This window comes from Embiotoca jacksoni, unplaced genomic scaffold, assembly GCF_022577435.1.
Source record: "Embiotoca jacksoni isolate LCO1_2020_lvr unplaced genomic scaffold, fEmbJac1.0.p SCAF_1, whole genome shotgun sequence".
NCBI lineage: Eukaryota > Metazoa > Chordata > Actinopteri > Embiotocidae > Embiotoca > Embiotoca jacksoni.
Window position 1 is genome coordinate 24,421,555 of NW_027185229.1, and position 25,685 is coordinate 24,447,239.

The 25,685-nt window shown below is 41.0% G+C and overlaps 2 protein-coding genes across 5 annotated transcripts in view; both read left to right on the forward strand.

The window, feature by feature from the left end:
* Positions 1–88: 88 nt before the first annotated feature.
* Positions 89–15,962, forward strand: lrig2 (leucine-rich repeats and immunoglobulin-like domains 2). 2 transcript variants are annotated; one of them, XM_069149132.1, is made up of 18 exons: positions 89–724; positions 1,311–1,385; positions 1,804–1,938; positions 2,445–2,588; positions 2,763–2,906; positions 3,121–3,264; positions 3,585–3,728; positions 5,040–5,120; positions 5,577–5,648; positions 5,854–5,922; positions 7,078–7,241; positions 7,608–7,919; positions 8,108–8,389; positions 8,753–9,193; positions 9,315–9,467; positions 10,366–10,506; positions 11,936–12,196; positions 12,330–15,962. In XM_069149132.1, exons 1-18 carry the CDS (start codon positions 537–539, stop codon positions 12,560–12,562), a joined length of 3,183 nt encoding a protein of 1,060 aa, XP_069005233.1. In that variant the 5' UTR covers positions 89–536; the 3' UTR covers positions 12,563–15,962. The 2 variants fall into 2 exon arrangements, with proteins under 2 accessions (XP_069005233.1, XP_069005243.1); XM_069149142.1 differs by having other exon boundaries at positions 11,936–12,096; positions 12,330–12,423.
* Positions 15,963–18,155: 2,193 nt separating this feature from the next.
* The window catches only part of LOC138198119 (membrane-associated guanylate kinase, WW and PDZ domain-containing protein 3), a 116,588-nt gene continuing 109,058 nt past the window's right edge, over positions 18,156–25,685 (forward strand). The window contains exons 1-2 of one of the 3 annotated variants that reach the window (XM_069149335.1): positions 18,158–18,320; positions 18,403–19,112. In XM_069149335.1, coding sequence (XP_069005436.1) covers positions 18,806–19,112 — 307 coding nt within the window. In that variant the 5' untranslated portion in view covers positions 18,158–18,320; positions 18,403–18,805. Of the gene's footprint in view, positions 19,113–25,685 lie in introns of all 3 variants that reach the window. The other 2 variants (XM_069149342.1, XM_069149325.1) reach the window with 2 other exon arrangements.

Sequence of the window (25,685 nt, forward strand, 5' to 3'; positions counted from 1 at the left end):
GGATCCCTTTAAACACGCTAGAAAGGGGCGGGATCTAAGGTATCCTGTGTCATCCAGTCACGGCGCTTTGTTGTTCTTTCGGGAGAGAAAGAGGAGGAAATTATTTTAATTCGCGGCCGACAGTCCCGATTAAGCGAAATTAACATATCGTTTGATTCCGTGTAGGCGAAAGCGGATTTCAACGGACCTCGCCTGGTGAAAAGTGGCGTATTTAGAGCTGGCTGGCGGCTCCGGGAGGGTGTCCTGATTGGAGCGGAAGAAATCCCAAGCACTGGGAAGAAGGGGAGAAATCTGCTGGGATGCCTCACGCAAGTTGGAAGAAACTATATTTTACGGTTCCACCTGGAATCGTAGCGCTATAAAAAAACAACAACAACAACAAAAAATAACAACAACCCCGCAATGATGTGTTCGTTTGACTGATATCAGATCGCAGGAACTATTTAGCGGTGTAATTGTTTTTAAGTCAAACGCGCCTTGTTTATAGCGAGGTTAGCTAGCCACGTAGCTACCTCTCAGTAGGGAAGACGTTTAAAATGGCGGAAGGTTGGACCGTTCCTTCGGCTCTTGTCTTCGCGTTGCTGAGTTTGAGTGCATGGGCCGGCGAGCCTTGTCCCGCTGCTTGCTCGTGTTCGAGAGGACTGGATGAGGTTCATGTTCTGGACTGCAACAGGAGAAGGCTGTCCGCGGCCCCCCTGGACCCCCCAGATGGGATAACCCAAGTGTAAGTGCACGACTGGATAAATGGATTTAGATTACCAGCGTTGATCCGCTGCTCTGTTTTTGTTGCTGTACCGAGGGATGTTATATATATATATATATATCAAGAAAGCAAATTAACATGCATTTTTTTTAGCCATCTGACCCTCACTTAATGAGATTTTACCCCTTTCTGTTTGTGATGTAATTGTTTATTATTTTTTTTAAAATTTTATTATAAAGACAACCACAGAAAACAATGATCATTTCATTCCAACTTATTTAGAAAGAAAATGTGTAAACTGTTTCAATTTCAATATAAAAACCCTCCAAAATTATAAAGTTAATCATCGCTTCTCTACAACTATTTCAACTGTTTTAGTCTCATAATAGGAGCATTTGTGGCTGGCCTCTTCTATTGGGAGTGTGTGGAGTTTGATCTATATGTACCTAATAAACTATCAGCTGAAAGTGTGTATAGTGTACATAGTATTTCTATGGTATGTTTAGGGAAGAAGTAGTGTGATCCATGTTCTGACTGATGCACTTACTTTAATCCTTCCGCAGCAGTTATAATATGTTAATAATGTTATGGTTAATTTTTATTTCAGCACCATGAATCACAATGAGCTGACTGTTCTTCCCTTTCTTGGAGATGTTTCCTCGAACATTACCTCGCTGTCATTGTAAGTGCAAAATCCATTTCACAGTTTTCTTGCCTCGCTGTAACTACTCAATCAAATGCACAAAATAAGCCTTGAATTTCTGAATGTGAGCACAGACATTCTCTGTCTGTACAGTTGTCAGTTGTGATCACTTCAAATCGAGAATTTTAAAAGATTGCATGTTTTGAGTGTATGAATCAGAGCGCATGTAATTTAATGTGATGCATTTCCTATTCATGCTTTCCCAAAGAAAAAAATGTAAACATGCATTTTCTGTAAATTTGGTAAAAAAGAAAAAAAAAAAAAAAAGTGCTTCACAATGTTTTGATATACTGATATCACAGTACCAGATAAAAGTCCTTCCCTATATGAATGAGATTTGAGTATACCAAAGACAAACTTGTTGGAATAATACCTGATTATATTTCTTATAATTCAGAGTCCACAATCGGATCTCAGAGCTGTTGATGCATCAACTACAACCATACGTTTACCTGGAGACACTGGACCTGACATCCAACTCTATCACTGAGCTTAAAATTGGATCCTTCCCGTCCATGCAGCTGAAATATCTGTAAGCACGCACTGCACATTTAAATAATTTGCATTTCATTTTTTCCATCACAGAAGTAACTGTTAGGTCAGGTAATAAAACAAAAACCTTCAAAGCACCAGAGTACATACTGTACATAATGCAATTACAAAGACACATGCACTTATGCTATAATTGTAAACTGATTTATTTCATAACAGAAAATTTGTTTGTAATTATAGCATAATATGAAAGGGATGAATGGACCCGGTAAATTGTAACAGTAAGATGATGTATGAAGGGCTGTTATGAGTATTACAAGGCACATACTAGATTAAACCAGTACTATATAGTGCAAGACGTTTCAAGTATGCGTATCACGTCAGAGCACTGAAACACTTTTTTTGATCAGTTGTTACTCAAAAAGCATTTCGCTGTAGACCAGCCAGTGTTGCAAATGTTCACATTCACAATAGGTGTAACTACAGAGCAACCATTTTTCTCCCTCCTAATTTTGGTTGTAATGTTTCTTCTTATTTATCTCATAGGAATTTGAGTAACAACAAGATCAGCGTCCTCGAGCCTGGCTGCTTTGAAAACATCTCCAGCTCCCTCCTGGTGCTGAGGCTGAACAGAAACAGATTAGCCGTGCTGCCATCCAAAGTCTTCAAACTTCCACAGCTTCAGTTCCTGTAAGTATCTGAGGATGTGTCCCTGGTGCAAAATTGTTGATTTTAATTTTGCTGTAGCAATTCCTGTTCATTTGTTGGGCCAATTTACTGTAAAGCCAAATTGAATAAATTCCTGGGGCTCTATTGTGGGAGTTTGTTTTTTGTTTAGAAAAGTGACGCTTACTCTCTTTGTAGTGAAATGAAGCGCAACAAGATCAAGATAGTGGACAGCCTGACATTTAAGGGGATGGACTCACTGAAGTCCCTGAAGATGCAGAGGAATGGCATCACCAAGCTCATGGATGGAGCCTTTTTTGGACTGAATAACATTGAAGAATTGTGAGTACAGTTATACCCTTTAAAGTCTCGTTCAGCAGTGTCTTCATCATCAATTGTGGAGCAGTAAAGAAATGTAAATTAGCTATAAAGGGGCTGTAAATGTTGACGACTGTTGTTAGCCATCACCATCCCGGCAGATTTGTCATAACAAGAGTTTATGTAATGACAGTTATTTTTGTTAATACCATGTTATTTTTTCCCATCTTTGCCCCAGAGAGCTCGAGCACAACAACCTAACCGAGGTTAACAAAGGTTGGCTATATGGCCTGCGCATGCTGCGTATCCTGCGGGTCAGCCAGAATGCCGTCGGAATCATCCGACCAGATGCCTGGGAGTTTTGCCAAAAACTGGAGGAACTGTGAGTGTGTTTGCTTTATAGCTAAAAATCCCCATGTAGCTAAGGGACCCCACTTTCGTTTTATCAGCCCCAGGCTTTGAAACTCATTGTGTGCTTGGAAGAGTTCCTCTTATTTGGCTGCTGTACGGGTGGCTGGAGCTGATTCAGTGATGTCTAGCCTCCGGTGGATGTACTGAACTTACATGTTTTCATTTTTGGGGAATTTGTTTCATTTCAAAGGTTCTTCCTTGAGTGTGCAGTTATATTATCACAGAAGACTGGTGTTAAACGAGGAAATTGTTTGAACTGATGTTTTTCATGTTTGCGTCTGTTTCATACAGAGACTTGTCCTTCAATCACCTGACTCGACTCGAGGAGACAGCTTTCATAGGATTAGGTCTCCTGGAGAGCCTGAACCTGGGAGAAAACTCCATCAGCCATTTGGGAGAGGTAGTGTTCAGTGGGCTGGCAAGTCTGCGCACCCTGTAAGTGCTATGTTTCAAAGAGCTCTGTTTGAAATGCGTGTTAACTGTTAGACTTAAGAAGTGTAATGAAGCTTAGTGTGCAAATCATAACCAAGTCCTGGCTTGTTTTTGGTTCTGTATTCTGCTTTCTCGTGAAAGGCTGCTGACTACAGTAGGTCTAAGTTGGTTTCACTCTTCATGTGTAGTTCTAGTCCTGTCCTGAGTTCATTTTTCCAAGTAATCCACAGTAGTTTAGAGAAAACACTAGAAATTTCAAAAACTTTATAACTGCATCCTCTAACATAATCTTTGTTGCGTGTTAATCCTGCTCGTCATTAGTCATTTAGTTTAAAATCAAACCCCTCCCCCGTGTGTATTTTTCATAGAATTTGACTCTCCCAGGTTTGTGTTCTCTGTCCTGCAATTTGCTGTGTGCTGAGTTCAAAGTTAAAATGTGAAAAATCTACTGAACAGGTATGCTAATTCATTTGAGAAGCAAGCAAGTGTATTCTGACTCCTGGAGAGAAGCTGAAAGGTTTCTATTCAGTAGAGTCTGGTGGATTAAGACTGCATATGAAATGATGATCAGTATTTCAAATGACTTATTTGAGATGCAGGGACCTATGTTTGTCATCCATGTGGAACACTGTACAACATAGTGGGTTGTTGTGATATTGTGTGAGAGATGGAACAAACTGAAGCTGAGCCTGAGGCTAAATTGTTGAGTTATCTGCTACAATAAGTAACGGCACTAGATTACAGTATGAACCACAATAAAATCGCAACCAAAGCTTTGAAAATCCAGAAGATCAGCCTAATTAAGCAAGTATGTCTTCATCAAATATTTATCTGCGAGGTACGAAGTGTTGGGGGAAGCTCTGAACTCATTATTTGCTGCGTTACAGAGTTCCGTTTAAGCCACTGAGCTGCAATGAGAAAAAAGGTCGTATTTTGGATGTTGACCGATCCGGAAGCTTTCATGGGAGAGAGGAATCAGAGAGTGCCACATTTCTTTCAGAGGTGGCCAAGCATGAGGAAAGAGAAACAAAAGAGCCCCATGACCCATCCTGTAAACACAAGGCCTCTCTGGGTTTCCAGTGGACCCATGAACTGTCTCGGTACTAAACAGAGCCAATTATTTTCCCTCATCAGAACTGCAGGGGCAGCGAACTGTGATACAGTGTGGAGGTTTGGTGTCTCAGACTGTTAGTCTCCTGACTAAGAGTCACTGCTGCTGGCTGCTACATGAGAGATAATGTGCCCTCTCTGAGGTCTTCAGATGTTCAGTCTATATAATGTTTAATATCTGACTTGAGTCTCTTTGTTTTTCAGGGATATCCGCAATAATGAAATCTCCTGGGCCATTGAAGACTCCATTGGTATATTTGAAGGGATGAAGAAGCTGAATACACTGTGAGGACACTTTGATTATACATAGAATAGATTGATATCAATATTAATAGATTTCATTTTAATATATTTTATGGCGGTTTGTAAATATCTTGCATTTAGACGTATATAACCAGTGCATTTTAAATGATGTGTTAATGCTTTAGAGATTTTTGTCTTTTCTACATTTTGAATGAAAAATGTGTGTTTATAATGTGACACTTAAGTGTACTTTATATACGTTTCTGATGTAAAGGTTTTATTTAGCTGCACATTTGTTCCTCAGGTTTATTGTAGCTCACATCAAAAGGCCGGTCAGATGTTTTTATTTAGTCTTGAAAAAAGTCTGCTGACACAGTGGTTCCAGTGTGTAATAAAAATAAAAGACCCGGGAGCAAGTTTTGTGGCTGTAACTGTTTTACTAAGCATCATGTGAATTTTTTTTTTTTTTTTTTTTTTTTTTTTTTTTTAACTTTCCAGAATCCTACAGCAGAACAAGATTAAATCGATTACAAAGAAAGCGTTTGAGGGCCTGGAGGAGCTGGAGCACCTGTGAGTAAAACCTCTTCTCAATCATTTTTCTCTACGCGGTCATATTTGTGTCACTGTGGGATCCGTTGTTATTGTGGAATGATTAAAGATAGCAGAGGGCTTTTATTACCACTGTGCTGTTGTTGTTGCCTTCTGCTTGTGAAATGCCATTTTGGTCAAGTCACATTGTTGGTGTGTCTAATCCATATTTCTGTCCCCTCTTCAGGGACCTCAGCAAGAATGGCATCATGTCGATACACCCTGAGGCGTTGTCCCATATGAAGCTCAAAGTATTGTGAGTGGAGACTAAATGAATCAACAGCTCTCAGCTTATTCCAGTGTCACTATTGATTTATTATTGTTGCCTTCATTAAAAAGGAATTAGAATGATTAAGAAACACAGCAATTGAGGGGCAGGATTTGCATTTTATAACTGAAAGAAGATTGCAACTGGTGAGAAGTTTTTGATTCACTGTCGCTACTTTATGACTTTCACTCCATTTAGTTGGTGCCGACTTAAAAAAAAAAAAATATGTGTAATTGCTGAGTTATTAAATAGTCTCACAGAAAGCATACGCTTTTTAGGGTCAATTGGACAAACAGTCTTCTGATTTAGCTTCTGAGTGGTGCAGCAGCACCCACTTTGTCAGGACAGCTGTCTCCTGCGTGTGAGGAAAGGCAGCGGAAATGTTAAGTCTGGCCTTTTTAAGGTTTTGATCGGCCCATCTTAGGAGTCTCTCAAGCAGTAGCTGACAAAATGCCCCAGCTGCTGTCAAACTCAGAAAATGTATTATGACAGTACTCATATCCTCTTGTTAGTAATTGGCTTGCGGCCTTAATAGAATATAACACTATTTGCGTGGTGAGTGGATAAAGTGGCTTTCCTTGATGACTTCACTTGAAGAACAACACCCTTGTAATTGAAGTGTATTTTAGGACAAACTATTAAAACACACCTCCGGAGGTGTTTTTAGAGCAATGAATCCAATTTCGCGCCATGATTTAGATCCTTTTAAAGTTTTCCTTTCCTTCTCTGTGATCCGGCTGACTCTGGGTGACTAAAAGGTTTATAAACTAAAAATTGAAGGGTTTACCAATAACACTTCCTTGTGGGCTTCAGACCGATAAAACTTTATTTGGAAGATAAACCACACGTTGAAACAGCCGCATAACAAAATTTATCTACTCTATTCAGTCAGTTATTCACTGAGCCCTGGACTTACTGTTATGTTGTCAGATAGCTATAAAATTAATGTGCTATGTTAACAGCCCTCTAAATGATTCAGTTACGCGGTGATTAATTTCGTATTTTTAAAAGGCACAATCACTGAACACTGAAATGTTCAAAGACGATTCTTAGAAATCATAAATTCATATTCATTTGTTCACCTTTGACATAAGTTTTACGATGACTCATCTCACGCCTGCTGAATTACCTCTCTGTTCTCAGTGTCCTGAACACGAGCAGCCTGCTGTGTGACTGTCACATGCAGTGGCTGGGCCCGTGGTTGATAGACAGCCAGTTCCAGCAGGCTGTCTCTGGTATCTGCGCCCATCCTGCCAATCTACTTGGTCGCAATGTCCTGTCCATCAGGCCAGAAGAGTTTGTTTGTGGTCAGTCTCATTCTGTCTTTTTAATTGTTCCCAGTCTGGACCGATATACCCTCGAGTGACAGCAGTGGATAATGTCTTGTTAGCGTAAACCAGGATATGGCTTGCATCTTTTGATGTTTTGAAATCACTTGACATGTACAGTACATTACTCCATGATTCACAGGTTTTATAAACTTGAACTTTATAAACAGTAGCAACAAAAAGTCTGGAATAGTTTGGAGAATATTGTTATTTGATCACCATGTTTGCACTTCCTCTGCTGGAATAGTGGAAGACAGAAAACCAACTAATATCTTACATTTCAACCGAGAGGCCTGAAGGAATTTTCTCACTTTGATTTGCACGGTCTGTCCCGCTCTTGCACAGATGATTTCCCCAAGCCTCAGATCACGACTCACCCAGAGACGTCTGTGGCGCTGCGAGGGAACAATGTGACTCTGAACTGCATTGCGTCCAGTAGCAGTGATTCACCAATGACCACAGCGTGGCGGAAGGACGGCGAGGTGCTGTATGATGCAGAAGTGCAGAACTACGCGCGGTATCAGGAAGGAGAGCTGATCTATTCCACTGTGCTGCATCTCCTCAATGTCAACTTCACTGATGAGGGGCGTTACCAGTGTGTGATCTCCAATTACTTTGGCTCCAACTACTCCAACAGGGCCAAGCTTACTGTCAATGGTGAGGATGTTTAATACAGCTCATAGAGTTTTAGATATAAGAATGTTTTTTTCTTGTACACAGCTCAGTTGTTTAGTAATGATGTCTTTTTACTGAGTAGTAAAACCCTCAGATTCATTTGCTACTGAGGTTTGATTCCAGTTTCATTGCTCATAGTTTCCTTGACTTTCTGTCCACCTATCTTTCAGAGCTTCCCTCTTTTCTTAAGACTCCGATGGATCTGACAATTCGGACTGGGACTATGGCCAGGCTGGAGTGTGCTGCTGAAGGCCATCCATCACCCCAGATTGCTTGGCAGAAGGATGGCGGCACTGACTTCCCTGCTGCCCGAGAGCGCAGGATGCATGTGATGCCAGATGATGACATCTTTTTCATCGCTAACGTGAAGACAGAAGACATGGGAGTGTACAGCTGCACGGCTCAAAATGCAGCTGGCAGCCTGTCGGCGAACGCTACTCTCACTGTCCTGGGTGAGTCACCCACCTGATTACTGTATTATTTTAAAACACATTTTTTTCCAACTAGGTCATTTCAGCTGAGTCACTCCGCTCAAATTGGCGGCTCATTCATTATCTGTCACTCGCTACAAGCTCGTTACAAGCTCTTGTTTATGTGTTGTCACCTTGCCTGTTTTAAGCAATGACGATGTAAAAGCATATCTTGTTATACCATTTAGAGTGTTTAAATCCAGCTGGCTGGAGCGTCTCTAATTAATTAAATAATGTGCTTTTGAGACTTGTTTTAAGCTACATGCCCTGGTATATAATCAATGACTCCAATAAATAACACTTATGAAATCAAAAGTAAGTAACTCTTCTTCTTTTTTCTTTTAGAAACGCCATCCTTCATGCGGCCGCTGGAAGACAGAACAGTGGCCCGCGGTGAGACTGCTGTTCTCCAGTGCATCGCCGGAGGCAGCCCCGCCCCACGTCTCAACTGGACCAAAGACGACGGGCCTCTGGTTCTGACCGAGCGCCACTTCTTTGCTGCAGCCAACCAACTCCTAATCATAGTAGATGCTGGTCCGGCCGATGCGGGGAAATACACCTGCATCATGTCCAATACTCTGGGCACAGAGCGTGGCCACATCTACCTGAGCGTGTCACCGTCACCAAACTGCGACACCGGCACGGGGTACGGCCAGGACGGCTGGACCACCGTGGGCATCGTGGTCATCGTGGTGGTTTGCTGTGTGGTTGGAACCTCGCTGGTCTGGGTCATTGTCATCTATCACATGCGCAGGAAAAGTGAGGACTACAGTATCACCAACACAGGTCAGTGTCTGGTAAAATAAATGTGCCTTATTTGAAGTCGGATTCGCTGTTTGGAAACTGTGAAATGTGCCTGTGGATACTTTGTTTGGATAATAAGACACAACAAATATCTCTCTTACAGATGAGATGAATTTGCCAGCAGATATCCCCAGCTACCTGTCCTCTCAGGGTACTTTGTCAGAGCCTCAGGAAGGCTACAGTAATTCTGAGGCTGGTAGCCACCAGCAGCTCATGCCTCCTCTCTCCAATGGATACGTCCATAAGGGAACAGATGGTGAGTAATCTTCCTTTGGAGATACAGTGAATGCAATATGTTTTACACGGTAAGACAAAACTTTAGTGTCAGCGCCACAGATATTGTTTGTTATTGTTACTTTTTTTTTTTTTTTTTTTGTCAGATGAGGACTATCATTTTGTGATATCTGCGTTTCAGGTGTTGGCTTATAAGCATAAGATAATTATGTCATGACCTTAATATAACAAGTTTGGGTTTTTTGGCAGTAGTTCACACGATTGTTGCAGTAATCACCTGTGAACTGCACATATAAGGCACCATATGCATCAACAAGAAACATGAATGCCTCCTGCAGCTGCAAACCCAATTAAAAGTTCCTATAGTGTCCCCCTCATTGTTTATATGAAGATTGATACGGTATTGTCCATTATATTTAAGGGACTTTGATGTTCCAATAATTTAACGTAAGGCAATAATGGTGTTGCCCTGAAAGTCACTGATTCATTAGTTTTCAGTGTTGTAACTTTTGATTAGACATGAACAAATCTCCAGTAAAAACTGATTTATTTCCACATCGGATGCCTGTGAGTTTCTATCTGATGGGTCGGGGTGTCAACATTGTGATGACAAAAAAAACAAAGCGTGTGATGTTGACATCACAAAGACGACAAGACTAGAAAAAAAATCAAACGTACAGGAATACATTCCTACCTGTCCCGCCTTCTGTATGAATCACTGGTGGCACAAGAAAAGAACAAAAACATCAAATTTTAAATACCCTGAATAAAATAACATTTTCTGTGATGTGCTTCTCACTGTTCAAAGGTTTTTAGACACACTTCCACGCCCTTCATTCTTGGTTCTTGTTTCTGTTTTTGTGTTTCACATCAGACCCCTGCTGAAGTTAGACAATGACTAATTATTATGTTTGTCCCAGGTGTGTGTTATGGAGACACGAGCAGTGAGGTGGAAACTGAAGGGAATGGCGTGCTGCACTGCAGGGTTGGCTCTCTGTTCACTGGCCGTAGCAGCTTCCACCCCGGGGAGCCTCGGGAGGGACTAGCTGGAGTCCCCACTGGTTAGTGTCATCGACAAACAGGCCATTATATGATTTTCATGCCCCTGGAGGCATTATGTTTTCAGGTTGTCTGTTCTTGCACATGTACATCTGTCCGTTAGTTCCATTCTCGTGAATGACACATCTCAGGAATATCTAGAGGGAATTTCTTTGAATATGGCACAAACGTTCACATGGACTCATGAATGAACTGATTACATTTTGGGGGTCAAAGGTCTCTGTGTCCCCACAAAACACATTCGTGGCCATAACTCAAGAATTCTTACTCCGGTTATGAAACAATTTCACACACATGGCGAATAGGATAAAAAAAAAAATAATGAAGCAATGACGTTTTATATCCAAAAGGTCACCTTTAATATGTCCTCGTAATGTTCTGCAAAAACATTTTTCTGGTCGTTATTTCACACCATAACTCAGGAACAGAAGGGGAGATTGTGACCATATTTCACATTCGGTTGGATACTAAATGTATGAATTGTTGACGCGGCGCTTGATTGTAAAGATCTTCTGTGCTGCAGGGTCGAAGATGTGCGTGAAGCATCAACTTGTTGAATTTGTATCTTCTTTGCAGAAACATTCATATTTGACGGATGTTGCAGCAAATGTTATAACGCTTCTGTTGAAAGGGCTTCGCTCTTTTCCTATTTTACCGTGAAGATCACTTGTGTTGTGATTTGGTACGACATAAAGGAAATTACATTTGAGATAATAACGATCAAAGTCTTCACAACATACCGTATATTATGAGTCTGAACAGATATGGTGGTAAACTCCAACTTGATTGGGTGGTGGAGGCATAAAACCGTGAAGCAGTAATTTAAGTTGATTAGATTTTTCTACTTTGTGTTTTGCCAGGATGTTTTTTTCACGTCAGGGATTTTGAAAGTTGCATCTAAGCCTTTCAAAAAGGTCTTTCAACTTGTTCATTAAATATGTAGGTGTTTTTAGATCAAAGTGTTGAAGATCTTTTCATATATATTTGTAATTTAATGAAACTTTATTATTAAAACAATTTCAACTTTTGAACTTTGAATAACAAAAGCACAAAAGAAAAGAGCAGCAGGGAAGTAAAATGATGAAGTTTTCAAATCTGTATGCAGGTCTCCCACGGTGTAAAACTCAGAAAATTTGATTTGAAATTTGATATGCAATTTCATGTTATGAAAAAAATTTAAATCCTGCGATTTATCAATCCAGCTTGTAATGCGTTTCACATTTTAGATTTACAGAAATATGTATGGTGATAGTTGTTGGGAAAAGAATCATCAGTAACTGATTTGATTTTGAGCTTTAGGGACTCTTCCAACACCACAGCCTACATCCCACTGACCAAATCTCCATAAAGAGTTATGGTCTTAAAAAGGCTTGAAGAACAGTAAACGTATGCAAAGTAACGCCTACAAAGACACTTGTTCTTCCTCTCCAGGTGGTGCGGGCCCACTGGTCATCTGCTCTGACTGCTACGACAATGCCAACATCTACTCTCGGACACGCGAGTACTGCCCCTATGCCTACCTGGGGGAGGACGATCCGCTGGACAAGACTCTACCGGGCCTGAAGGACGGCCTCGGCCAGCACCAGGACACGGTACTGGAAAACCTCATTAGGAAGCAGGACTCGTCTGTGTTTCTCACATCACACGACAAAAGGCTGAGCAGCCACACTCCCCCAGAGCACTACTCTAATGGTGAGACTCGTTTTACCTCCTAAAGCAAGATGTCGACCTTTGCAGTCAAGGTGCAAACTCTCACGTCCAACCCTCAGAGCGGTTTTTGGGCAACTCATTAAATCTTCACGGTTGTCTTTTACTGTCTTCACAGATTCCCTGAGCAGGTCTTTCTGGAGAGAAGGAGAAGATCTGTCCTCAAAACCCCAGCCAGGAGCTTCCCAGTTCCCAATGACTGTACACAGGACACCTGCTCTGACTTCTGCTGCCGACGGGGCAGCGGAACAGAGTGAGGTGGAGGTGGACTGTTTCCCCAGCCAGTACACCCAGGACCACAGAAGTGCCTCTCATAGGACTAACCCTCAGGCACATCCAGCCCCCACATAGGTCTTTACACTCTGGCCACATTTTGCCTCAGACTCTCTGTTGCTGCAGCCCCCTCATTCCCACCACCACCACCACCACCACCCTCCACCCACTACCTCCAAAGAGACTCCTCACACTCTGCCAAAGATGCTCTCTTGTATGTTTACATTCCCCCTTTCACTCAAGAGGACATGCTAACGTTCCCTGCTGTAGAAACACCCGCTCCGTCGGACTGGATAAATGGAGCGGTGATTAAAGTGGCCTCCTCCTTGACACCTCCACCTCTGCAGGATCGTTCTCTCCCACATCCTCCATTCCTCTTTGTTCTCGTACTAGAGAAAACTATGAATGTATGCTTTAAAGAGCCATGTCAGATGCTGCCACGAGAGAACGCCAGGACTGCTCTCTCCTCCGTCGCTGCTGCCGCCGTGGGACTGTAATATTGTGCCAGTTGACCTCACACTGGCAGTGTTGTCTCATCACTCCCGCAACAGACACCTGGTGGAGCAGCCTACATGACCTTAGAAGAATTCACCAAGCACCTCTTCCCAAGTGGGGGAGTAGGGGGTTAAACAGGGGGCGGTAGTTGTTCCCTGACCAGCAGTTTTTTGGTTGATGATAATAATAGGAAGACCCTCGAAGGCACACCGCCTACATTCCCACAGCCATTCTGACTGACTCAAAACTATGCTATGGTATCCTGTTATGCAAATCCCAGAGACAGTGACACCAAAATGTGGTGTATATTATGAATATATATGAATATATCCTATATTATCTTTATCTGTTCTTGTTTTTTGTCCTATATAAAACGCAGTTGTTCATTCAATAATTTTTATGCCTTCATAATGACGAGCAGTTTGGGGAGAAAGCGTACAGTTGTTTTGCACATGAGACAATCACAGTTTTTGCTGGCTACTTTCTTATGGTTGTCTAATGGATGGCCTTTTTAATAAGCATTCTCAGTAACCTTGATCGGGCAACGTCATGATTTATATACATTATGCACTGATTATGTTACAGGCACTTAATTTAATGGTGGCAAACTTTATCATGCTGCATGAAGGCCTTTTGACAATGAGAGGATTTGTCTTCACAGTTTAATCTCAAAAAGTTCACCATCCTTCCATAAATATTGATTAAGCCTTGGTTTTCACTTGGGACTGTGAAAAATAAGAATGTATTGTATTATTTTATACATGTATGTATGTGTACATAATGCTAGTTAGCTATTAAATTCCATGTCCGGCAAGTCCATTTACAGAGAGGTTGGAGATGTTAATCTGCAGTAACTTTAAAAAAAAAAAAAAAAAATATTAAGCTTATTCATTTTCATCCTTAAAGTCTCAGCATTATCCACAAATGTATACATGGTGGGCCACGAAACAAGATTAACTTTTTTTTTTTTTTTTTAAATAATTGGCTGTTTTCCTTGTTAAAGTGAAAGACTGTCATCAAACAGCTGCTGGCTTCAGCAAATTCCACTGTTTCCAATAGTCAGCTATTACACCGGTTTGAGGTTTGAAGATGAAACTCATCAACCTGTTTCATGAGTTGTCCTGAAAAACAATATCCTGGTTGATTATTGCACTTCAGAGTTGCTCAAATCAAATGTGATTGGCTTTGTTTGTGCCTCATATTTGCTGACTATATAAAAAAAAAAAGTACATTTATCTGCCACTATTTTAGACAAATACACCAGTCGGCTCAGCAAGTTGCCACATAATCCTGTCCTAGTTTTTATTTTTATTTTATTATATATATATATATATATATATATATATATATTTTTTTTTTTTTTTTTTTTTTTTTAAGTACTCACTGTTGATCCCCGTGTGGAAATCGAGCCTCTGCATTTGACCCATACTGTGTACACACTCACTTAGAGCAGTGGGCAGCCACACATTACAGGGCCTGACAAACATCTTTTGCCGTTGCCTTGGTCAGCGGTACCTAACAGACATGTCTTTGACGGTGGCAGGAAACCCATGTGAACATGCAAACTCTACACCTGCTACTGTCGGAGGGGTCAAACGCAGGGACGTTCTTGCTGTGAGAAAACAGCGCTAACCACTCATCCACTGTGCCGCCATGTTCAGTTTCAATTCACAAAATGTTTTTTTTTTCTTTTTGTTTTTTTTTCTGTTTTCAAAGAGGTGTTGATTCAACTGTGTGGTCATTTAGCAGGATGTAATCACACTGACAGATGTCTCTATTATTCTCTGCACCCAGTGAGTAGAAACATCATTCTGTATAATGCAGGACATTTCCACGTCACATCAAACTGCCTTCTCCATGATGAGCATGTAGTTGAATCAGCACCTTTAACAACAACTGAACATTACAACCTTCATAAATCAGCGGTGTATTACTGGACTGTTTGTTCAGGTGAGCTTCATTTTAGCGGGTTGCATCTAATAAAGCTGACAGTATATCAGTCATTTTAATGGACATGATCTCTGATAACAGATTGCCTCCCATATTTGAAAGTTTATTTTTCTCATTTCCTTCAGTGACGATCATTGCTGCTACATTTTGCTGTGATTCCTGACCAAGAAATAAATTGACATGTTGTGTGTCAGCCACAAAAAAAAAAATCAATAATGCTGAAAAGTTAATTTCCAATGCAATTGTGTAACGATGTAGCTCCATGCTATGCTTTCCAAGTGATGTCACCAAGTGTAACATTGCCAAATGGGTTACTTATTTTATCAACTGTAATAACACTAAGGTGTGTTAAGCAGCAGATAGTGTCTACAGACCTCCACCTCCTCAGACATATTTACATACAGATGTGATTTGTATGAACTCTCTGCGCTTTCTTTTGGTTCAAACTTGTTTTTTTAATTTGGTCAACAATGATTCCCTCTTCACGACCAAATAAGCAAGTTCCAACCCTCTTCTGAATTTGGTGTTGGCTACAGTAGTGTTGTTGTTTTCCAAGACTAAAACCTCAACCTGACTCCTGGTTTCTCTGTTATTTTGACACCTTGTTTCAGCGGTTACAGATTCTTGTTTCCTGATGTACTCGGACTCCTGGTCAAAGTCAATTTCATGCCTCTCATGAACGATTCAGAAATGTAAATGAAAACTTGCAGTGATAAGTCATCCTATCTGAGCTACATGTCCGCGGGGGCAAACACCGGTACAGCATTCAATATTTTTACCAACACAGCCTAACATAATGTGCATTTGTTAATTTTTGTTTCTCTCTGAAATGTCCTTTATGACTTTATACCAAAGTTTAGCAGTAACTGCTCTGGCAATATCCAATGCTGCTTTTTTGTATTGTTGAAGTTTTGCCTTTTCTTTCATTTGTATTTTGGACCTTGTTTACCTGTACATTCTGTAAAGCATGTGTAAAGAGCCTTTTTTTTTGTTACATAGCCATTACTCAAACATTAAACGTGAATTCTGATAATTTTCTTTGAATGTTGAATGTCTGCCTTAACACTTCGTAGAAATAGTTTTATTTTGCTTGTTGATTGATGATGATTATTGATTGTCATCTAAAATAGCAAAAGTGATGCTGGTTGGTTTAAGATATTGATATTGAAATTACAATGAGATGTAACAGAAAAGCAGAAAATGCTCCCATTTCTGAAGCTGGAACAATCAAATGCTTGTCTTTTTTTTTTTTTTTGCTTGACAAATGACTGAAACCTTTGTTCATAATAGTAGTATATTTTGATCAGTTGTTTCAGGTGTCTGTCTTCACTTTAACAGCACAAGTGCTGAGAGGAAAATGAGACTGTGCCCACAGGACACGATTTGGGTTACAAATAATTGCGGCACAGCGGTCTTAGCAACAACATGATTTCTGGGCGCACCGTGGGAAGATTTAAAAGGCCAAGCCATCCATAATCTGGATTTAGCCATGTCGAGCCAAAACAAAGCCAGCTAATATGCGTATTAAAGAACCGTTAGTCCATCATCAGTCTTGTCGTTAAGAAAAAGACCTTGTTTTTTTAAGTCTCCTACATAAATCCCAAAGAAGACACTGGATAGGAGTGTACAGTTTGTTTGTATCTCTGCTGCACTCCCTGGTCCCCATCAAAGACATGATAGCTTTGTTAATCAACCTCTTCAAGCCAATTAATTATTCAGGACAATGTCCAGGGTTGCAACTGTGGATCACATCCAGACAGCAGAAACGATGCAGTTTCAGAGGTTCAAAAGCAGAAGGCTTCCAGTTATAAAGTTAACTAACTCTACTGACCAATCCATCCAAATTGTCCAAATCCCTCATTGCATTGGAGAAGTTTTGGGAAAAGCAAACTGTGTGTCATTTATAACATGCGGTGAAACATCACTAGTTATCCCTGGAGGTAAAGTGACATGTACACATTTTAATGAACTCCCAAAGCTACACTTGAACACCACATCAGTTCTGCAACATCTTGCATGTCATTATCAGGATTCACTCATGGCAACAACATGCCTGAAGGGAGTTTTTACATCTCATATTCAGTTTGATACCAGCATACATATGTTTATGCAAAATGTATGCAACACCTGTGCTTTGAGGCCAGGCAATGTATAGGCTTTGCATGAAGGTGGGAGTGCAGTTTCTTCTTGAAGAAAAGGTCATTATTACAGCACTCAAGCTATTTACAGCATATGATAAGAATTTAAAACTTGTATCACCACATAGAAAAAAGTTTTACCACCACTCATGACTATACAGGTCAAAGGCTAATGGGAAACAGTGTGGCCCTCTGGTCATGTGTTAAATACCTGAAATTGTGTCATCATTTCCCAGCTGTATATCAAAATTATTCATCGCAAAATGATGAATAATAAAACAGATGGGTAGATTAAAAACAAATAAATTCAAGTAAATTCAAGTTCTTTTTTATGAGTAATACTGACTCATAATTTTAGAGTCGGAATAAAAAACATTCAAAACCTTTGACTTTTTAAAGGAAATGAATCCAGTGCCTTTTAAAACTTTTCAAGACCTGTGCATACTTCAGTTATGCATTACGTTGAAAGTAAAGGACAAAGATAAAGGTAAACAGCTGCTGTATAAACAATTACAACACAGAGATGTAGATACATGTCTAGTGGTAGTTAAATCAATTCAATTTTTAATCATGGATTATGCATTGTTAAATACAGCTGACTGCAGTCGAGCTTGTTGGTTTGAAGGTGTGCAAGTGTTAATCAAAGACCTCAGGGAAGCATTCAGTAAGTATTTGTTACATCGGTAGGAGGCGCTATGTAGACATTAATTGTGGTCACACGGAGTTTCCTCCCCAAGAATACCTCACTGTTTACAAATTTTGTCTTAATTAGGTGAAATTTGTTTTGCATGCCTAATATTAGGATTACATGCTGTGTGTATATTTAGCTCATCTGTAACACGTATTACACCTAATATGCAAGACTGGTCCGGAAAATGAAAAAAAAAAAAAAAAAAAAAAAAAAAAAAAAAAAAAAGTCTGATAAACATTGCTGTTATTAATTTTAGACAGGGAATAGAATGGCAATTAGTTACAGTGGACATTGTAGGGCTAATACAGTGGTATTTCTTTCCATTTAGTACCACAAAATGCCAGACGATGGAGCCAGCATGAGCGTCACTGCTGCTGTTGAGCGTAAAAGGGGCGTTCCGGCGCTTGGCAACATCTCTCTTGGCGGTGCCAGGTGTGTTCAAACCTGTAGCAGACAAACGCTCGCAGATGTCTCTTAAGTCAGTCATCACGGGCTGGATCTCAACTGCAAAAACCGCCCACCGGTGATCGCTGCCGCCCGTCTATTTTCAGCCTGCCCACAGGTATGAGGGATTTCTCATCGACGCACTACATTTCAGCGACAGACACCGCCGCCGAGTGAGTAAAAATATTCTCTGTTTACAGTTTGTTTCGGCTACCTGGCGTCGGGAGGTTCCCCCAGAGACGAAAAAAAACGCGGATATCGTTCCACAGTAGCGACGGAGAGCACACAATCTTGATTGTCTCCCATTTTAACCATCTCGCCGCTGTCAGCCCTCCTGTTTTACGCACAAGAAGCTCTTGGAATTATTGCAACCAAGGCAACTGTGCGCACACCGGAGCATAAACCCGTGGGATGACAGACCTCAGCTCCAGATTCAAGGGTGAAAAGCAGCCTCATAAATGTCAAGAAGATGAAATCCCCAGCAGGTCGGGAGAATAACTCAGGAGGGTTTATTAGGCCGCGTCATATCGCGCTCTTTTAACAACTGCAAACCGAGGCGACTCCTACCAGTTACATCGTTAGTTATTTTAAAAGAGGGAAACCATGTCCAGAACACTGAAGAAGAAGAAACACTGGTCAAGTAAAGTGGTGGAGTGCGCCGTGTCATGGGGGAACCTGGGGGACTTTGGCTCCGTGGTGGAGGTCCTTGGAGGAGCCGAGCTGGGGCAGTTCCCTCACCTGGGCCAGATGAAACTGGACGTGCTGGTGTGTCACGTCGGGAAGCTGCCCTACTACGGGGACGTTCTGCTGGAGGTGAACGGGACGCCCGTCAGTGGACTTACAAACCGTGACACCCTGGCTGTCATACGTCACTTTCGGGAGCCGATTCGCTTGAAGACCGTCAAACCAGGTGCGTCTCCAGCTTTCTGTTCTCGTCGCTGCTCTGTTTGTCAGATGAGCATTTTGATATGTGACATAGACCTACACTAAACATAACAACCCTCATACACACCAAGGAATGTAGGTTTCAGCAGAGAGCTCAGGTATCTGTCAGAGGACAATCACTCAACCATTAACATGAAAAAAAATCTCTATATTTAATAGATTATTTCTAAGGGATCCCATTTGATCTCTTATGTGATAAAGGTACGTATACATCTGCGAAAAAGGATTAACCTTTGCAAAATAGATCACAAAAAGTAAATATACAGAGTTTAGCTGTGTCCAGCCACCACCACATCCCTCTGCACTCCAAAGGATCTCCCAGACTTCCACTGTAAACTTCTGCTGTCCCATAACATCTAATTGCCCAATTCTCTCACTACTTTCTCGGGAAGATTGCATAGTGATAATGGTAATAATGGCATTCAGCCCAGTCGGAGCCTTCTAAGCTAAGTGCACTTACATGCATATAAGTAGGCCTAATTACATCCTCCATTATTCAGGCTACTTCTTCTGCTGCCCATTGGCCACAGATGCTGAGGTGGTTAGCTGTGTTGTATCCCATTGTCCCATCATTCCCCATCCAGCTCTCCGAGGAGGCTGGCTTCAACATCTCAACGCTTGTTTTTTTATACTGCTGCTGCTGCTGCTCTGGTGCTGACCCAACCTAAGGGCCATTGAGTGATGGGTTTTCAGTGGCACTGGTAGAACCGTTTAATGTTTTTACATGGGAGGGAGATGACCTTACTTTGACTGTATGCTGGAGCTTGAATGTCTAAAAAACAGCTAATACTGCTCAAAAGGTTACAGCAGCAGCAGCAGCGGCAGCTGAGTCCCAAGACCTCAGGCGAGAATCCCTGAAGATCAGCTGGATGCGTGCACATGCGTCCTCATGGTGTATCTGCTTATGTGTGATGTTGTCATTCTGGGGAGTTTTCCGACAATGTTTTATTGCTAAATTATTCGGTTTTAATCTTTTTTAAGCAATCAACAGATAAATGGAAAAATATGTTTTCCCAGATTCATGAGCTCAGTGCCCATCAGTGTGCACACACATGGAGGCGTGCGTGTATTTCATGGGTCTACACTCTCCAGAGCTCCTAACACCACGCTCTCTGCCCCACTAACCAAGGATGATTAATAAAGGGCATGGTGGAACGAGAGAGCAAGGCAAGAGGGTGAGAGATGCAAAGAAGCAGAGGGAGAAAGAGAGAGAGAGAGAGAGAAGCATCGGGAGAGAGACACAAACAGAGATGGGAAGAAAATCGGCTCTGCCTTTGGCTCCAGGCTTGACTCCCACGCAAGGCTGTTTTTGCTCTTTAAAGCTCATAGGGAAGTAATAGGTGGCAAAAATGGCAAAATTCATCATCACATATTTCTTCACTGTCAACCTTACCGGTCTGACCTAGATGTCCACACTCTCCTTCAATCACATGCTCTTCGGTGTTCTGTTTTGAGAAAACGACCTCACTAAGCCCCGTGGCGTCAGCATACAGATGGGCTTCTTACATATTATGATTACGTATTGTGCCTGTGTGCACGTCTGCACCATGTTTATACATTCCTGTGTAGTAGCCTCATGTTTTATTCACACCTCTTCCATAATTGAGTCAGCGAGTGAATTTTCTCCACTCTGATGGAGGCAGTGGGCCAAGAGGATCAGCTGTTACCAGGAAGCCCACCGAACTGTCATATGACTGGAAGGCGTCCAGCAGCTGCGGACAGACTCCTTGGGTCTGCCAGATGTTCCACTGTGCTCTTCCCTATATCCTCTTGAGTCCTGCCTGTCTCGTCCTCTGGAGCTGGTGGGCTTCCCATCCAGCCGCTGATAGCTGGGATAGAGCTTGGAGAGAAGATTGAGAGCGTGGAGAGATGCAAAGACAGACAGACAAGGATGCAGAGTTGGGATGAAAGATGCAAGTCTCTGTGGGGGCTATTATCTGTTTCAGCCATTGATCGAAAAAGGAATGTGAGCAGAAAGAGTTGCACACAGCATTTCACTTAGTTTTCTATAGTTTATTGTAGTGCATCGTATATTCTGGAGGCTGCCAAGAGGCTTCCCTCAAATACCTGAGCTCTCACATCATACATACTCTGAAATGAAGAAGTTCACACTAAGCCTATGCCAAGATTCCCCAGTATACAATGAGCTGGATGTGCCCACTTCCCTGGTATCTTTGATTAAGCTGGAAGATGAGTCTATTAAAAGCTGTATTGCTCAGTATAGGAATCTATTTCTACCGTTACCCCTAGCTTAGCATCAGAAAAGATGCCTGATGAAAAGTTTAATGAATGGCATCCCATAATTCCTTTTTCTGCCGCACAGTTCTTCTCCGCCTTGCCTCGTATATGTTTGCAGCTTCAATCACTGTGCCATAAAAACATACGTACAACCTGTAGCCATTTATATGCAGCCGAATGGGTGATGACTGACATCAAATGAATAATTTCACGTTGCCGTACACAGTGGAACTCGTGCAACAAGCCTACTTTTGTCTTTCGGAAGGCTAATATTAGCTGCGTGAATGTATGAAACACATGTAAACAAGTGTCTGTTTAAAATTGATGCACGTTGCTTCTTCTTTGTGTCTCCGTCAGGCAGATGGAATGAGGATCTCATGTAGTCATAAAATCCAACAGTAGTCACCAGTTTGCAGCAATGTTTAAATGAAATTAAGTAATTACGCGAAATACTCCCAACACCTTGGGGATGTGCGAATAACAGTATTTTGATTGTAACATGATAGCCGTTTTATTGATTTTAACATTTGGTAATTGTTGCAGTGATAATGAGAACATATTAAGCGTGCAGAATGGCATAATTCATCTGTTCGTGTAAACTACTAAGTTTCAGAGGCAAATTTCTTCTTAATTGTCATTCAATTTCGAAATTAAATTACGCAATTAAGTTTGTATAAAGCTGCAGTAATGCTGCTGTTGATCAGTGTCTTGCTCGCTCTTAATCACAGTTTGATTCACCTGATTCTGCTCATACAGCAGCATAATATTTTCCAGTACCTGCCGATCATGCCAATAGAGAAGAATAGAGACATGAGCCCCTAAGCCCCGGTATCAAACAGCAATAGTGAGTGTGGGTTAATCACATTAATGCACCTCTCATATCAGAAAGTGCCTCTCAATGGAATCATCCTCTTGACAGGCGATGCTTTGTCACTGCGAGGAGATTCGCAGTCGGCTGCAAAAAAAAAAGAAAATGGAGATTGAGAGTGAGAGCGGGAATACGGCAGCCCAGAGAGACTGGTCAAATAACTTGAGACATCTGTTCTTGCCTTGAAGATGTTCTAACAATCAGCTGAATGAGGTGGTAGAGCCATCACATACACTGCTCCTTTGGCACAGAACTCATAAGAAAGTAATTTCAAGCTGAGTGAGCTTTTTCTTAGTGGGTTTAAAGTGATTATGGGTGTTTTTTAGAAGACGCCGCCTGTGCTTCGTTTTGCTCAGCTCTGCTTAAACCCGGGCACCGATCTTGCTGATGTGCTATTGGCTTATTGACTGTTTAATGCTTATATAGCTACTATTGAAGTTCCTTGTGATTTTTAATTGTGCTGTTACTTAAGTATGCCTGTTACAGTATGTCGTGTACAACTGGCTAGATACTGTTTTCGAGGCCAGGCGTCCCTTGGTAGGAAATATCTTTAATCTGATTGGTGTCAGCTGGCTAGAAAAAGACTGAATAAAGAATTAGGTGCATATAGAAAATGATTACATCACAGACAATAAACTGTAGGTGGTGGTGAATTCCCTCTGGCCTCATTAATCATTTAAAAAGCTGGTAAAACAGAATATTGAAGATGAAACTTGGCAAACATCCACTAGACACTGTGTATGGAATATAAACAGAATATTGCATCAGCCAGGGGACTGTGAATGTATTTACTGAAACACCAGCTCTGCTATGACTTTAAAGGACCACACCAGAGCTTTTGCATGTTATAACTCATCAAATGCAAATGTGTTTTTTCTATTACCGCCCTGACTGTTTTCTAAAGCAGTGTTCTAGATTGCTCAATGTGTCTTTCCTCTTGTTTTCAGTTATTTTCACGATAATATGAAAACCATCTGATTTTTAATTTGGGTAATCTGTCACAGTGGACATCATATTTGCTTTTATCATTTCGTGGTAGCAACACAGATTTTCCACTCATGTCATACAATAAAACCAGACATTGTGTTCACCCTGACACATTACTGAACTTGGGTAGCTTTGATTTGTATTCTGTTTTGAAATAATTTGCTTCCTGGAAACACAGATTCTGAAAGCTAAAATAGTGTTTTATTGGCAGAAATGTGAAGTTTCTATTATTTACTTAGTCCTACAGAGTCCTTCTGCACTTATAGTAGAAGATCAAAATGTTTGAGAGTAGCTCAGCTTATTGAAACAAATTAAAACACAAGAAAATATTCACTTTTTTTTGTCCAGGAAGAAAATAAACGCAGAAATTGGTTTGTGTTGAGGATATTTATTGTCACAGTAACCACAATCAACCAATTAATCACAATACACACCTCCTACTAGTTAGTAAGTGAGCAGAAATGTATACACTACATGTTAATTGGTTGAAACATCTGCAAGAAGAAAATTGAATGATTTAGTTATTACTTTTCGCCTAAGGGGGGGGGGGGCATGATTGACTGCTTCAAACCTTGTTTTGTGCCAATCTACTTAGTAGATGTTGAGATATTTCATGCAAAAATTTTGACCTGCACTTTGTACTTGAGGTTAAGTCAGAGGATTGCCAAAGTCAGAACAATTCATCCTTTGGATACCAAAAATGTCACACAATTGTTAAGATATTTCCCTTTGAACCAAAATGGTGAACCGACCCACTGATGTACAAACACTGCTGGTCGTAGCAAGCATGGCCACAAATACTGTTGCACTTTAAATTGCTTTCAGAATAACACATTTGGAAGATGACTGGTGGTTCTAATGAAGAAGTCCCTGAGCTCATTTAATGATTGTTTGGAGCTACGTAGAACAAAAAAAGGTCAGGAACAATTGCTTACTGCTCTCTGAGCATGAAATGAGAAGCACAGCAGCAAACAGTTGAAGCCATCCTGTTGTGTTAACATCACTGGGCCGCTCGCATGTCACCACACTCATCAGCTGGTGTGGTATTGTTCATGCTGCACAGGAACACTTGAGTGAGACTGTCGAACAGTAAATGCAAGACAGTTGCCACAGCACCCGATTATGACAAGTCACAGGAGTGTTTTTCAATTGCTGGATAGTCTCAGCCTTCTAACCTCGCCTCATTAATGTTTTGCTAATTTCCATTGCTGTTCCCTGTACTTCTTTTCTCTGTTCACTTTGAATCAGACATACAGTAAAACGGTATAAAGGAAAATATTTTAAGCCTTGTGTTGACTATGACGCATTGTGCACGTTTGAGCCTCCTAACCAATATGATGATTATAATTACGATTGCATTGCTAATCAAACCATTTAAAGAAATTCCACATTATATAGCTCATAGATCATTAAATCAATTAAACATATTAGTGCCATTCAAATGTACCTTAACCATGGTCTACCATGGTGGGAGGCTGGATATCCGTTTTTCCTTCGTTTTCATTAATTTACTGGTCACAGCTTTTTGTATCTGTTTGACCTCTCACTACATCATCCTACAAAGCATTTTGTTGGTATAATGCTTGTTTGTCCTCTGTGACTCTCATCAAGCATCTTGTGCATGTGCCGCAGGCAGCTGTCAGGCATGTAGTGAAGTGCTGCTGTCTTTACTCACGTGCACGCACACTCACACACACGCACACACACACACACACACACACACACACACACACACACACGCACACACGCACACACACAACACATAAGTGAATGTTTCTATAACTTCAGAGGACATTGCATTACATTCATTTCATGCAGACTCACCTTTGCCTAACCCTCTCATTAAATTTTAATCAAAAATTTAATGATGCTTTATGTCACCAAAAGAAAGTCAAGTCCCCACAGTGTGACTGCATAAAGACTTAGGTCCCCACACCGTGAGTAATACATGTGTACACACACACACACACACACACACACACACACACACACACACACACACACATGGATCTACAAGTACATTGAGTAAAATGTCCTAAAATCTAAAAATCAATTGGTTTAAAACGCTACCCATGGAATTTGGCTCCAAGGTTGATTTAAATGTTGGTGGTTGCAAAGGGATTTCCAACATAAAATGATTAACAAAGGCGAAGAAATCAATTCAGATTAAGATATAAGAGATAGAATTCTTTGCATTCATACAGTAATAGTGCTTGTTTCTGCTTTTATGGTTTCTACATTTCTCATGTGATTTCAGGTATCAGAATTTTGCAAGACATAACAAAATTGAAATGAAGAAAATTAGTGCCTCTGATAACAAGCATGTTTGTCAAATGTGTTGCTCTGCATCAGGAGCAACTCTTAGTTTTGTTTCTGGCAGAGTAAGATATCAAGACTCAATATCGGTGCAGTATTGCACCATTTTACCCTTAATGCTGTTGGAAA

Coding starts and splice junctions, on each gene's coding strand:
- lrig2 (XM_069149132.1), top strand. CDS start 537: ATGGCGGAAGGTTGGACCGTTCCTTCGGCTCTTGTCTTCGCGTTGCTG. Junction 1,386..1,803: donor AACATTACCTCGCTGTCATT/GTAAGTGCAAAA, acceptor CTTATAATTCAG/AGTCCACAATCGGATCTCAG. Junction 8,390..8,752: donor CGCTACTCTCACTGTCCTGG/GTGAGTCACCCA, acceptor TTTTTCTTTTAG/AAACGCCATCCTTCATGCGG.